The 14,733-nt window shown below is 22.9% G+C and overlaps 2 protein-coding genes across 5 annotated transcripts; both read right to left on the bottom strand.

Moving 5' to 3' along the window:
- Positions 1 to 1,412: 1,412 nt before the first annotated feature.
- LOC122716559 (mitogen-activated protein kinase kinase kinase 12) lies at positions 1,413 to 11,082 on the bottom strand. Of its 4 annotated transcripts, none has more exons than XM_043939763.1 (12): positions 10,438 to 11,082; positions 7,235 to 7,401; positions 4,703 to 4,977; positions 4,415 to 4,601; positions 4,137 to 4,328; positions 3,582 to 4,008; positions 3,265 to 3,491; positions 2,876 to 3,194; positions 2,405 to 2,802; positions 2,085 to 2,294; positions 1,825 to 2,020; positions 1,413 to 1,753 (listed from the first exon to the last, which is right to left on the bottom strand). In XM_043939763.1, exons 2-12 carry the CDS (start codon positions 7,372 to 7,374, stop codon positions 1,634 to 1,636), a joined length of 2,691 nt encoding a protein of 896 aa, XP_043795698.1. In that variant the 5' UTR covers positions 7,375 to 7,401; positions 10,438 to 11,082; the 3' UTR covers positions 1,413 to 1,633. The 4 variants fall into 4 exon arrangements, with proteins under 4 accessions (XP_043795698.1, XP_043795697.1, XP_043795701.1 ...); XM_043939762.1 differs by having other exon boundaries at positions 2,085 to 2,297; positions 10,438 to 11,081; XM_043939766.1 differs by lacking the exons at positions 7,235 to 7,401; positions 10,438 to 11,082 and adding an exon at positions 6,380 to 6,593 and having other exon boundaries at positions 2,085 to 2,297.
- Positions 11,083 to 12,561: 1,479 nt separating this feature from the next.
- Positions 12,562 to 14,145, bottom strand: LOC122716637 (tubulin delta chain-like). Its single transcript, XM_043939910.1, has 2 exons — positions 13,601 to 14,145; positions 12,562 to 13,504 (listed from the first exon to the last, which is right to left on the bottom strand). Exons 1-2 carry the CDS (start codon positions 13,926 to 13,928, stop codon positions 12,591 to 12,593), a joined length of 1,242 nt encoding a protein of 413 aa, XP_043795845.1. The 5' UTR covers positions 13,929 to 14,145; the 3' UTR covers positions 12,562 to 12,590.
- Between the last annotated feature and the right edge of the window lie 588 nt (positions 14,146 to 14,733).

Below are 14,733 nucleotides of genomic sequence, written 5' to 3'. Positions count from 1 at the left end.
AGCTGCTATTTTCTTAAGTTCATATACTGTATTGTCTATATGTACAATGTATAATTGTCATTAAGGCAATTTGAGTTTCAAAGCAGGTACAATAGATGGATGCAGAACAGTACTTTGGACAATTGAGTTAACATATTTTAGTTTTGCATGTAAATACTATATACTTATTGTTACTGATTTAAAAGAATGAGTATGACTTTTACATACAGTCCAATACTATTAAGAGTTTCAGTTTGAAACTCAGACAACCTGCATTGTTTGTTTGACTACATTATAATATTACTTATATTAATTTTTTTAAACATAGTCATTAAATTAGATTGTTTCCATTTATTAATTAAGAAATGAAACAATAAAATTTGTGACATGTAGTATATTAATATATTTTATAGTAAGATTATTGGTAAAAGTTTTAGTGCATCAAAAATATTTAATGACTTTATTGCAATAAAATTTTAATGCAATACCTCATGTTATTTATAATTTAATTCTATCGGAATATTTGTTGAGTTGAAAAATTATTGTACTGATGTGATTCTATTTCCAATTACAAGCTTAATTATTTCATATTGCACATGATAATAAATTTTGTTATTTTACTTTAATAGTCACTATTTGGTATATTTTATGAAAATTGCCATAGGCACTTATGTTGTAACATTTAATTTTTAATAATTGTCATTCCATTACATATTTTTTAAATCATTTTTGAAATTATGTTTTTCTAATACAACATTTATTACTTTATGACTTTATTATATTTCTATATAAAACTCCTCTTCAAACTATTTTATAATATATGAGTTTATTATTTTTTTAATTGGTCCTATACTACTGTAGAGTTTGTTTATAAATACAAATGAATACAATTATTGCATTCATTGATCATGGAATGATTGATTCATTAATTGATTAATTTTTATTAATATATGAAATAAATGCTATCATTGATAATAAACTCATATTCAGCTGAAAATTCTATATTTATTAAAAGGAACTATAAAACAAAGTAAAACATAATGGAATGAATATTTTAAGTGTTAATTTTTTCTTTTTTCGTATGAAAGCATGAGGTGCATATATTTACAAATAATACTATATAATAACATGTCATTAAATAATACTATATAATACTATATAATAACATGTTTTTACAAATTTTAATTTCCGTTGAAAATATCATAAATCTACATCTTAATATTTTTCCTAGAAAAAATAGTTATTGATTTAAATGTCCATTTTTCTGTAGAATAATTTATATCATAAATAATGATAGAAAATATATTTTCATTAAATTAATTCAATTATTGAATTTGAATAATAAACTTCAAAAAAAAAAAAATAATTTAACTCTAATTTTGTTTTAGAATGTGATTTCAAACTTTTTTCAGTAACTATTCAATATTTCGATAATATTAATCTAATATTTCATTGATAAATAATGCATTGCATTTAATATTTCATTAATAATAATGTATAATGCAAAATTAATGTACATATATATCTAACATATCTTAAATTGATAAATATCTACAATATTTAACACAGAATGAAAACATACATTACAAAAATGCACTGGCTGTTAGGTACTGTAATATATCACTCGAAAATGAAATATAAAAAATTTGTTAATTTATACACTACTTTCTATTTTTAAATTTGCATCTACTGGTTGAGATGCAATTGTAATCTCACTGACTTCATCTGTTTCTGATTGACTTGATGTATCAGAAACATCATCTATTTCTTTTCTCTAAATAAAAACAAAAATATAATTTATTATATCTTACATAAAAATTACAAATAATATTTATTTTAACTCACCTTATGAGAATAGTGAATATTACGAAATACTCTTTGCATATCGGGATTACTTTCTAACGTGGAGGATTGACTGGACGGAGGATGTGAATATTCAGAAGTATTTTCTTCGTCAGAAGCTAATACTCCTTCTATTCGTACCATTGCATGTTTAAATCTTCTTAATCTACATCCAGGACCAATTGGTCTTCTTGCAATACTATAAAATAAATTAAATTAGAATATAAATTAATTTGATGTTTTCACATTACATTAAAAAATACCTTCTTCGTCTAAGAGAATAATTATATGTATAACTTGGATCTTCACCCTCTTCATCTGACCAACTTTCTTCACATGCATCATCTTCACGATCACATAAAGTATCCATACTTTCGGAACAAGGTCGATTTTTACTTTCTGATTGTTCTTGTGGTGTATTGTTAATAATTATTCCACAAAAATGTCCAGGTAACTTTATAGATTCTTCTTTACTTCTAAAAGAAATTATTTGTTAGTTCTAATTATTATTATTATTAAATTTCATATTTTTTATATTTTTTATTAATTTTATACTTTTAAATATATATATTAAATATTTTACCTGTGTTGTATTATATCATCACAATTTCCATTATCTATAGAAGAAATAAGACGATTAGCATTAATAATTTCACTAACTTTTCGGCCAAGCGTTTCTAGATTATCATCATCGCTACAGTCCTTTAAACGTTCATTTCCATTTGTACGATTTTCGTTTGAAGGTTCAGGACTGGAACATGGACTAGATTCTATTCTATAATGAGCTTCGGATAAAACTGAATTTCCATTTAAACACTCTGCTGCTTGCTTATTTAATGATTGTTTATTAAGACTATTTACAGAAAGCTTTTCTATTGATGGAATTGTTATACGTTCAACAGGATTAAAATCAATTTCATTAATATCCATTATATCTGTTTGTGTTTGATTGTCAACAAAACGTGCACATACTTCTGTGCTCTGAAAACAAAGATACATTCAGCGCTATATTTTTATTAAATAACAAATATATATCTTCAAATTAAATACATACTTTTCTTTCACGATGAGGACTTGATCGTGGACTAGAGTTTACACCACAACCAGATCCTACTCTGCGATGTCTATATTTGCGTTGTTTAAAACTATTATTAGGGGCTAAAACTGTTTCTGGTTGATTAGATTCATTTAATTGTGTATACATAGTTGCTTTTATAGGACTTTGAGGACAATCTGTTGGAGATGGTGGAGTCGTTGGAGTAGATGATGTCGAAAATTGAGGATTACGTCTACGATGAAGTCTTTCTTGAGCCTTTAAAAGAGGATGTACAAGTCGTTTCTTACATTGCTTATATCCATTTTGTTGTTCTCGTCTAAAAAATAAAATATATTTATTATTTATTGTTAATCATACAAATATTCCACTACAAATTTATTACTTACTTAATTACATCTCGTTCACGTTGTTCCAATTGCAATAAAACAGCACTTAATTCTAAATATAAATTGTTAGTGCGTTCAAGTTTGCGTTCATAGTGTTCTCGAATATCTTGAGCATGTCTTAATTCATCCTCACGTCGTCGAATGAGATCAGCTTCAAATCTTGGACTGCTACAACTATTTGTCTGCATTTGTTTCATATGATCCCTAATTTCTTTTTTCCAAGATTGCTGTAATAAAAATATAAATATTATATTTTAAATAATTTAAAGAAAAGAAAAATTAAATAAATTAAAAATTTTTATTTTCAAAATTTTTACCTGTGTCTTAAAATAATCATCAGGTTTAGTACATAGTACTTCAACTGCTGCAATACCGAGATGAATTTCAATATGTTTAAAGGAAGGCCTATTACGTGGTTTTGCAGCCCAACATTGTTTTACAAGTAACCTATATCCTTCTGGACAACTTGCAGGAATTGGTAAATGAAGAGAATTATTGCCTACACCCCAAATGATTGCAGAAGAATCCACATCTTTATAAGGTATTTCTCCACTTAAAAGTTCCCATAATACTACACCATATGACCATATATCTACTTTCTCAGAACAAGGTTCATTTCGAATAATTTCTGGAGCCATCCAAGCAACTGTACCAGCAAAACTCATTCTTGTACTAATTTCATTCCATTCTCTACTAGTTCCAAAATCGCTAATTTTTACAACTTCTCCTTGTCCTATTAATACACTGAAATAATATATAATATTCAAAGAATAAATAGATATTTTTATTATATTAAATAAATAAAAAAATTATTCAATTTGAGAAAAAATGTATATAAATTTTATATTAAATTAAATGACACACACACATACTTTGGACTTTTAAGATCTCTATGTATAATTTTATGTGCATGAAGATAGGCCATTCCAGCAGCAATTTGTTTTGACCAGGATACTAATCTTGGGGGTGGAACTGGTTCACCAGCTCTAAGAAGATCATATAGTGGTCCATATGGACAAAATTCCATTATTATACAATAACACGGTGCTTGTGTACAAACACCTCTAAAAAATAAACAAATTATTTATTTGCAATAAATTATCATTATTTTTATATATTATAAATATATTATAAAGAGATAAAAACATACTTAAATTGAACAATATTTGGATGGTTTAACTTTCGCAAATGCCGTATATCAGTTTCACGTGGTTCCCGTACTTTTTTTACAGCTACAACTTCTTTATTTAATTTTCCACTAAATACTGCTCCTTGAGCTCCAGATCCAAGCCATTGAAGTTCACTAATTGATTCAAATGGTATTTCCCAATCATCTGCTATAAAATATAAAATATAAAATAATTATAATTTTATAAATATAATATTATTATTATTATATGTTATATTATATATGAATTTTATAAAAAAAAATAGTTACTTTGATGTCCTTTAATTTTTTCATTTACCGCTGCCTTTGAAAGCATAGTCCAAACTGGACGCATACATCCTAATATACCTTCCACCCAACTTGATCTTTGTGCATCTAAAGTTCCAGAAACTGGAGTGCATTTTGTTGCTGTTTCACTAGAATTACTATTGCTTTCCGAATTGCTATGATTGTTATTAGGTAATTGAGCATCACGTGAATCAGGAATAATAGGACCTCCTGCAATTCCACTCAACTGACCTAATTCTTCTTGGATACATAACATGCTAAAATAAATAATTAGAAATATTAAAAATAATATCATGTCATGAAAAATTATAAAATGAAGAAAAAAAAAAATTTTTTTTCATTATTTTTCATTATTTTATCTTTTAAAGATCCAACTTCATTTTTCATTTTCAACCAATGTACTATATATTGATATTGAATGTTGAAATATTAAGAAGATTATATAAGAATTATAAGAAAAATAGTGCAAACAAAAAACTATTAATGTTACTTATATATTACTAAGAAGTATGAATATATATATATATATATATATATACACTCATTCACTATTACATATGTTATTTTAAAATTATTATTATATATATTTAAATAATATATATTTAATATATATATATTTAAATAATTAATTATTTAAGTAAAAATATTTATATTAAAAATAATTATTTATTATTTAATACATTATATATATATTGTATATAAATGATATTATGATTAATAAAAATAAACTATATTTATATTTAAACTATATTAATATTAAATATGAAATTGTAGATTTATTAATAGTAAATCATCTTTTTCAAATTTAAAATCATAATAATTGAATTTAGATCTCTACAAATAATGTGATTGAAAAATATTTTTGATTAAAAAATTAATTAAAAGAAGACTTAATTTAAATAATACAATAAATTAATTATATTATGATCATAAATATATTGTTAATAAATATACATTTTATATAATGACCTTAGCATTTTTTAATGTTTTTTTCAATTATTAGATTTATTTTATAAATTTATAAGGTAAGATTTATAAAGTAAATCTAATTAAAAAATCTATTGATTAAAACTTTTGTAATGTTTCGTGATCACAACAAAGCGATTTATTACATATATATGCGTATAATCAACATCATATATGTATATCAAAATATATCGTTATATTAGATCACGAAATAGGTAAATATAACTGAAGCAAGTAAAATTAATGATATTTATGTAGAAAAGAATCGTTAATTATTGACATAAATTTTATAAATGATTTGTACACCTGTCAAACATATAACCTGTGAAACAAGTGGCTATCGTAAATAAGACGATAAATACAAATATTAATATCTATAATATACCAACATATCTATAATATACTATGAAATGTAATATGTACCTTATTACTACAGCATTATTGAGCAATAATATTTTGTATTTATCAAAAATGTTTAAATTATATAATAAAGTCATATCTGACAAAACTATAAATTCATGAAAATAATACAAATACATGTCGTCTGATTAACTATGATATAAATATATAATAAATTAACAAAGATTATCAGTACGACTTTATATAAATGTTTAGTACAAGGACCAGATTGAAGTCGTCAATGATGGTGCCGTTATCGGAAGCGCATTCCGACGATTTGGCCTTCATGCTCACCTCCTCGTACCGACATTCTTTGGAATGGCCGTATCGTCATTTTGTGTCTTCCGGAGGAAAAATCGTGTAAATACCATCGTTTTATGCGTAGCATATGGATATAATAATCTTATCTTATGCACTGAGAAAAAGTGTCACAAAATCATGCCACTAATTGAACATTTATACAATAAACAAAAAAAAAAAAAAGAATGATAAAACTATGCAAGACGCATACGAGAACGAAACATATCGTAAACTAAGAAGTTCGTCGGTAGAGGGCTACATTTATCGTTTATCTAGATTCTAGATTAAACATCAATTAAACAATATTGTTCGTAACTATGTATAATGTATTATAATTTGAAAATGCTAAAAAATTTATAATTATTTTATATTTTCCATCATATAGACAATTGAAATTTTATAAGAATTATTATCAAGATATTAAATATATTAACGTTATTTCATAATAAATATATTAATTTTAAATAATATTCTTGAAATGTTTCATAGTGAGTAATTAAAAGTACGCATGCGTAATAGTACGCGCGTAATTTAATATAATAAGGCGAATATTTTAAATATTATAATTTATAGTAAGAATATTTATAGTAAGAGTCAAAAGGAATTATACATCTTAAAGATAAAGAATTTATTAAATAATTTTTTTTTAAAATTTTGTTGCATACATTAAAAATTAATTGCAAAAATATAAACTATATATAAATTGATAATAAAAAAATATTAGTGTTTTTAATATATTATATTTGAGATTATATATCCAATATTATTAATTTGACTCTCATTGTATAAATAAATATTTTATATTATTATATAATATATTTAGTGCAGTAAAAATTTTTATATTCTTACCTATTAGTAAATATGTGTGCTTCTGGATGAGAAGGTGACAAAACAACTTGATTAACTCCCGATGATGCTTCTGTCTCCTGAGGTTCAAATTTGTATATCTCAGGTTGAGACAGTGTTTCTGTTTCAGCGGGAGTGCGCATGATTTCTTATTTTTTTCTATTTCAATTCTATAACAAAATATATAATATGATAATGTAATTTATGATAAATTTTTATTAATATTATTTCAAATAAAAAAATTGATTTTTACATGCATGTTGTACATATATAATCAAAAGATGCTATTCTTCACAATATTACAAGAGTAAAACTGAGTGAAAAAGACAAAAAACAAATAAGAAATCACTTAAACTTTTTAATATAATATTGATTCAATGGAATGTCAATCTAGTAAGAGGCGTGGTATGTGACTGTCACATATTTAACAATTATAGATTTATTTTTTGTGCAAATTTCTTAAGTCAAATCGAATTATATTTAAATAATTTTTAATTAACTATAAAAAATATATTTAAGGAGGAAATTAACAAAAAAATTAATAATGGAGTGCAAAATAAAAGATTTAATTAAAATTTAAGTTAATTTTAACTTAATAATAAAAATTTTGTCTCATGAGATATAATTTATAAGAGAGTGAATATTATTCTTTTAATTATAATTATAAAATTTTTATTATTTAAAAATTTAATCAGTCTTATAAAAATTTCTATCAGATACTGGTTTAAACATGGCACCCTTTCGCGCTACAAAAAGGAAAAAAAGCATACCGAAGTTTTGTATAGTGAGTCATTCGTAGGCGTGCCTTGGATTAATCCTAAACACCTGTGCTGAAGTCTAGGTAAGTTTACATATTTAGTACAACCCCCGAAATTCAGATCTTCAAAATGTGAAGATAATATGAATATAAAATTGTATAACATTGTATTATTATTCTAACTAATATGAATAATTATAACTACTTTAAGTATTTATATTAATATGTAATATCTGTATGCTTAAATATATATATCTTTTTTTTTTATTATACGAAGAATTTCTAGAGACTTTTGCATTTTATAAGGTTATAATATATAAAATAATAATATAAAAGAATTGTTTAAGATTTTACTAGAATCATAACAGATCAATATTCTGAAAAAATAAGGTGTTGCACCTTTTTTTTTTCTTGAACAAACTCGTGATCAAAGTTAGGAAAAATCATAATATCTAGAGTATTCAATATCTATCCTGATTCGCTTAGCTGACCAGAATATCGTAATCTTTATATATTGTATAATTGTATAAGAAAACATGATATAAATATTTAATATAAGATTAATATTTATTATAATACAAAGTAATTTTTATATATTAGAAAATAAATTTAATTATGATATTAAGAATAAGTATAATAAAATAGACAATAAAAATATAAATGAAATAATAACAAATTTAATAAAACTAAGAGAATATTACGTTAATTTCAATTTTTTATATTTTTGTTATACATAGATACATGACTCTATTACATTGAGGAGATCAAAAGATTTTAAATCATCAAAAAATTTATAGAATAATCTAAAAATACTTTTTAAAATAGAGATTATGAAACAAAAGAAAAAAATTTGATATAAAACTAATTAAAAATAACAGAAAAATTTAAGAAATTGTTTATTCCATAGAACGTAATGAATGAATGTAATATTACATTAAAGTAAACAACAATATATATGATAATATTTTCATTATTCATATATTTTGTTGACTTATTTATATTTTTATACTTTTTATACTTTTGTTCCTATTTGAACAAAATCTCCCTTGGGGAGAGATGCAATGAGAGTTAAATGATAGAAGAAATTTCAGTTTCCCTGTCTTCTCTAAAAGATACGAAATATAATCTGTATAATAAAATAGACAATAAAAATATAAATGAAATAATAACAATATGAATTTCAATGAAGAAATTTAATTTATTATAGAAATAATTAAACTTTTCTTAAACTGAATAATAAAATAAAAAATTAATAATTCTTGTATAATCTAATGCAAAAAACTTTTTGATTTAATAATTAAATCTAATAATTTATTAATAGATTTCAAATTAATCTGATAGTTTAAATTTATTATATTTATTGTATTTGCATCATTTTTATCAAAAAATTATAAGTATTTATAAAAAAAAAATTAATGTATTTATTATGTGCATATATACATGTTAAATATTCATTAGAATAACATGCAAGTTTTGCTACACATCCTAGCGTTGAAATCACCCGATAAATTGAGTGATCGCGATGCTACATAGAATCAGTGATAGAATCAGTATTATCATTATTATCTCAATATAAATTTAAATAAAGTATATTTTAATATATTAAAAAAATTAACTGTACTATTTTTTTTAATAAATATGAAATGAAATTCAAAATATAAAGTATTTATTTAATGTAGTATAATATATATTCTGTAGTATAATATACTATACAAAGATATATCAGAATAATTCAATGACAAAATACTAATTTTTTATGTATTTTGTGTTAAAAATATACTTACTTGATATTATATTTTACATTTAATTCATAAATATAAAAATTGCATATGAATTATTAAGAAAAAAAGTTTTTTTTTAAATTATATTTTCTAAATCATATAAAATTTTTTATATAAATTAAATATTTTTTATTCTGCATACCAGTACTCAATTTTATTATTTTACTGGTTTTGAAAAATTTGGAATTTCGTTTTATTATTTTGAATTTCATTTAACATTTAATATGAACAATAAAAATTTTTTTATTTCAATATGTATGAATTAATTTAAAAAACTTGTTTCAGTTTTAATTATTTATTTTTTATAGACATCTTTTTTTTTTTTAATTTAATAAAACTACGTTTCAAAATACCAACAGTTTGATCTAAGTAACGCTATAATCTTTGAAAAAGACCCACGAAACGTGCACCACTGCGGACAGAATGAGATCCGTGTTCAATGCAGAACGATTGGGAACGTAAGCTTTCACTTTCCTCGAGCGACTTGCACAAGCGAGACACTATCGTGGTTAGGGCGCACGACATTTAGTACGAAAAACTCGTCGAAGCATGAAGCATCGAATATTCGAATAAAGATAAAATAAAAAGTTTTGTATTTGGAAACGGGGAAGAGGAAGAGTATGGGAGACACTTTATCGATTAAATTCAGACAACCCCTCTTCTCTCACCTTTATAAAAAATATCTGTCGACGGTGACGGCGACAGTCGTAATTTCTTACGAAGTATCCATAAAGTTGTATCTGGCGCCATGCATTTGCAAAGTTTTTGCAAATCTGAATCTAACACTATAAGCCTGAGAGTTTTCAACTCTCTCAAGAAGTGTATCTTTGTATTGTATGTCACAATAATCATGCAAAAATATACATATATGTATTTCACTGTTTAAATAGTATCACTATTATATACGTTTTAAAGTGCAAGCGAGCTCAGAGAGCCGCGAATGTATTCCCGTTGACGGTCATGAAAACAACCCCACAACACCCTGACGCACGACGCGTCCAGCGGACACTAAACAAAATGGCGCGTAGCATCGTCCATGGCTTCGACACCAGAGTGCGCCTGTCTACAAATGTATAAGGACGATTATTCTATATCTAGCAGAAGGGGACAAAATAAGTAGATAGATGAACAGGTTCATCTATTCAAACCACACCTCTTGGTATTCGAGTCTCGTACAAATACTACTATGTGATGTATTGTACATAGATTTACAGAAATGAATATACTTAAGAAAATTTCTTTTAATAGAACATATTCTAAAATATATATATTAAATAATATATTTTGGTATGTTTTTTATTATATCTTTGATTTATTATATCCTGTTTTTTATTATATCTTTGATTTAATTAAATGATTTAATTTTTAAATATATTTAATTAAAAATATAAAGTATATAGATATTAATATATTATATATAAGTAAATTTATAGAAAAATAGAACTGCAGTCCTGTATAGTTATTAGATGGCGCTACTTTTATATATACTATTTCCTTCAACCCCATATTATGAAAAATTGCTACTTTATAGTTTAAGAATACATTGTTAAAAAAATATAGATATAATGATTAATTCTATGTTAATTACATATATGTTAATATATATATATATATATATTGATTATATATATTTTAAAATATATATATATATAATACAATAAATTTATAATCAGAAAAATTTTTTTTTAATATATAAATATATAAATTTAAATATTATATATTATATCAGATTTTAAAAATTAGTATATTTATATGTATATTTAATCTTAAGTTGTTCAAATTAAAATATACAGTGAACAATGAAGAAACAAGCAAACAAGTTTTAAACAATTGTAGCTATACCTGTAACGCTTGACCGATGCTAGAAAACGATGTGGATAGTGCATCTGTTGTTTATATAGTATTTCCCACGCTATATATTCTTTCTTTTTTTTCTATCTTTACATAATATGTTTAAAACTAAAATCTTGAAATATCTTAGCCATAATAAAACATTTTATTTTATTTAAAAATTTTATCTTATATTGATATAAAAAATATTTGAATTTGTTTATATGATATATGTAAATAGATTTATATATATATATATATATATATGTATATATAAATTTCTTTAATCGTTTGTATATTTATAATTTTATTTTTATTTAATATTTCAAAAATCATATTAAACAATGAAAACGCAATGCATTAATTATTTAATATAATTTTATTTAATATAATTAATAATTATAATTTCATTAGGATTATTATTTAATTATAATTTCAAAAATAATATTACTATGTTTGAAAGTATTCCGAAGAAATTTAACTTTTCGATTTTTCTTGAATGTAAAAAAAAAAGAAGACAGAAGTATGATTTGTTCTTGAAAATATTTTTTTTAGAAATAACTTTTTCATTCTGTATTATGTTCGTCGAATTTAGCTGTTTGTTCGCACAAGCGCAAAATGTACTTTTCATAGAGAAGGGATGCATATTACCACTATAGACATTCATTCTATTTTATTATTCTTTCTATAGATTAAATTAAAAATCTATTCATTTTCCATCTATTATCTTATTTTTTTCTATATTAAATTTTTTTTTTTCTTGTTGTATTTCTTTATTACTGTATATATATATATACATATATTATATAATATCGTAAATTGATCGATTTTCTTATGTCATAGTTATTCTTTCATTTATGCCTTTAAAACTTTCAATATTTGAATTTGTTATTTTAATTAATGTTTTTTTATTGTTTTCAAAAAATCATAAAACTATTCTTTTTATTGTATACTTAAAAAATTAAAAATTTAATTCAACTATAATTTATTATTAATCTGTATGAGAGACCAATTCTTTATATTCTTTTACAACATTTTCAAGTACTGAAAATGCTTGTAGAAAATCATCCTCTTCTAAACCGAATTGTTTATATTGATGTAAAAATGCAGAATGAACATAAGATTTCCAAGTTTTATTTAAAAATATATCTAGAGAATAAGAAATTTGAGAATTATTGGTTATTAAAGCAAGAAATTTATCATGATTTAAAAATTTTCGATTTTGATGTAAATGAGTAAACCAATCAATTGTATTCCAGTTTGCATATAAATGTTTTTCTTTAAGTATATTTTTCATTATAAGATCCTGTTCTGACATTGTTCCACGTGTTATTAAAACATTTGATACTGAAGTAGCATATGTATGATGTATAGTATTGCTTAATAAATTAGATGGCATTTTTAATTCAACATTAGTTAACTGTGAATTTAAATTTGGTATTCTAAGTGTTTGCTTTAAATGATGGATATATGAATTCCAATTATATATTGGTTCATAGCTTGTAGATGTTACCGGTATATGTGGAGTACTTTTTATTATTGCTATTTTGTATGAAGGATGACATGCTATTTGAGATAATAATGAATTTATGTTATGTTTTTCATAATTTACTGGTTGAAATGTAGCTAATAATTTTTTTGAAATAACTTTATTCATATCTTGTAGATTTATAGATGATTTTTTTAATAAACTAGTACATATATTATATATTTGTTCATTTTCAAATAAAATATTTATATCACTTTCATTATAAAGTTTTGCTAAAGTTAATAATGTATTATAATTTTGTGTACATACTTCACCAAATGAAAATGGTAATATTGTTGTATTAAGAATTGGTTTTTTATTATATTCCTCATGTAATAGTTTTGTAATATAACTTCCAATGCCAGATCCTGTTCCACCTGCAGAACTTAATAATAAAAGAAATCCATCAAAATGATCTAATTTTTCTATTTCTTGCCTTATACAATTTAATATCACATCACTTAATTCATAACCTTTTATTAAATAACCAAATGCCCAATTATTTGCACAACCTCCTCCAGCTTGACAAATTACATTTTTTGTTGAATATGTCCATAAATTATTTTTGTTATTATAAATTTTATTTATAACCTTTTGTTCGGTATCTATAAGAATTGCTCTTGCTAAACGGTCATTACTTTTAGTTATACCACTAAACCACCTATTAAATGTATCTTCTATGTATTGATAATTAGTTTTATATGATACACCTGTATTTACACATTCCATATCAGTTGATATTTCTGAGAATAATGTATGTCCTAATTGATTTCCACATTGTCCAAATTGTATTGTAAGCATTATTAAAATATAATTTCATTTACTAATCCAATATTTTTCAATTCACTAATTTATTATATTATTATATTAAATAAATATATATTTTTTTGCTTTGATGTGCATATAATTAATGCATGAAAACACGTAATTTGTTTAAAATAATTTATATTTCAAAATATATTAGAAAGATTAATACATTTAAATATTCATATTTTTTTTAATAATAAATTTTTTTACTACAAAAGTATCTATTTAAAGAATAATATATTCAATAAGTTATAAAAATTTATCACAGACAATCTACAGAATAGACTAGTAAGTGAATTTCATGTTCTATATTCTAAAATACCAATCAAAAAAAAGATTGAGAGATTATATTATAACCTTTAAAATATGAAGTGCAATTTTAGGAACTATATTTAATTTAACCATTAAAGTTGGTAATATTAATAGATATAAAAAAATCTTTTTTGATATCTCTATATAAATATCGTAATGTTAAGTATTTACAAAGATAAACGAATATTATAAAAGCTTAAAATTTTATTTCATTATTATCATATTTGTAACTTAAGTATGCAATGTTGTATTGCTTTTTTTCAAATAATTAACATGAAATCAAACACTGAAATCTATTAAATTCTATATAATTTTTATTTAAATCATAAAAAAAAATTTTAAATTCATTGATATTTATTGATATCTTTGGATATTTTATTTAATAATTATAAAATTAAATATTTAAATTTTATATTTATAATTATTTTGATATAGTAATGAAAATAAATTATTGGGAACGAAATGAAAGTCCCCAATACTATAAATT

This window comes from Apis laboriosa, unplaced genomic scaffold (genome assembly GCF_014066325.1).
Source record: "Apis laboriosa isolate Shangri-la unplaced genomic scaffold, ASM1406632v1 scaffold47_cov149, whole genome shotgun sequence".
Taxonomy (NCBI): Eukaryota; Metazoa; Arthropoda; class Insecta; order Hymenoptera; family Apidae; genus Apis; species Apis laboriosa.
This window is presented reverse-complemented; position numbering and strand designations above follow the sequence as displayed.

Excerpts from the sequence above, each read along its gene's own strand:
- LOC122716559 (XM_043939762.1), bottom strand. The coding sequence starts at position 7,374 with ATGCGCACTCCCGCTGAAACAGAAACACTGTCTCAACCTGAGATATAC. Across the intron at positions 4,978-7,234 it reads GCACACATATTTACTAATAG|CATGTTATGTATCCAAGAAG; the intron begins GTAAGAATATAA and ends TATTTATTTTAG. Across the intron at positions 2,803-2,875 it reads GTCCTCATCGTGAAAGAAAA|AGCACAGAAGTATGTGCACG; the intron begins GTATGTATTTAA and ends CTTTGTTTTCAG.
- LOC122716637 (XM_043939910.1), bottom strand. The coding sequence starts at position 13,928 with ATGCTTACAATACAATTTGGACAATGTGGAAATCAATTAGGACATACA. Across the intron at positions 13,505-13,600 it reads ATTTGGTTATTTAATAAAAG|GTGGAACAGGATCTGGCATT; the intron begins GTTATGAATTAA and ends TAAGTTCTGCAG.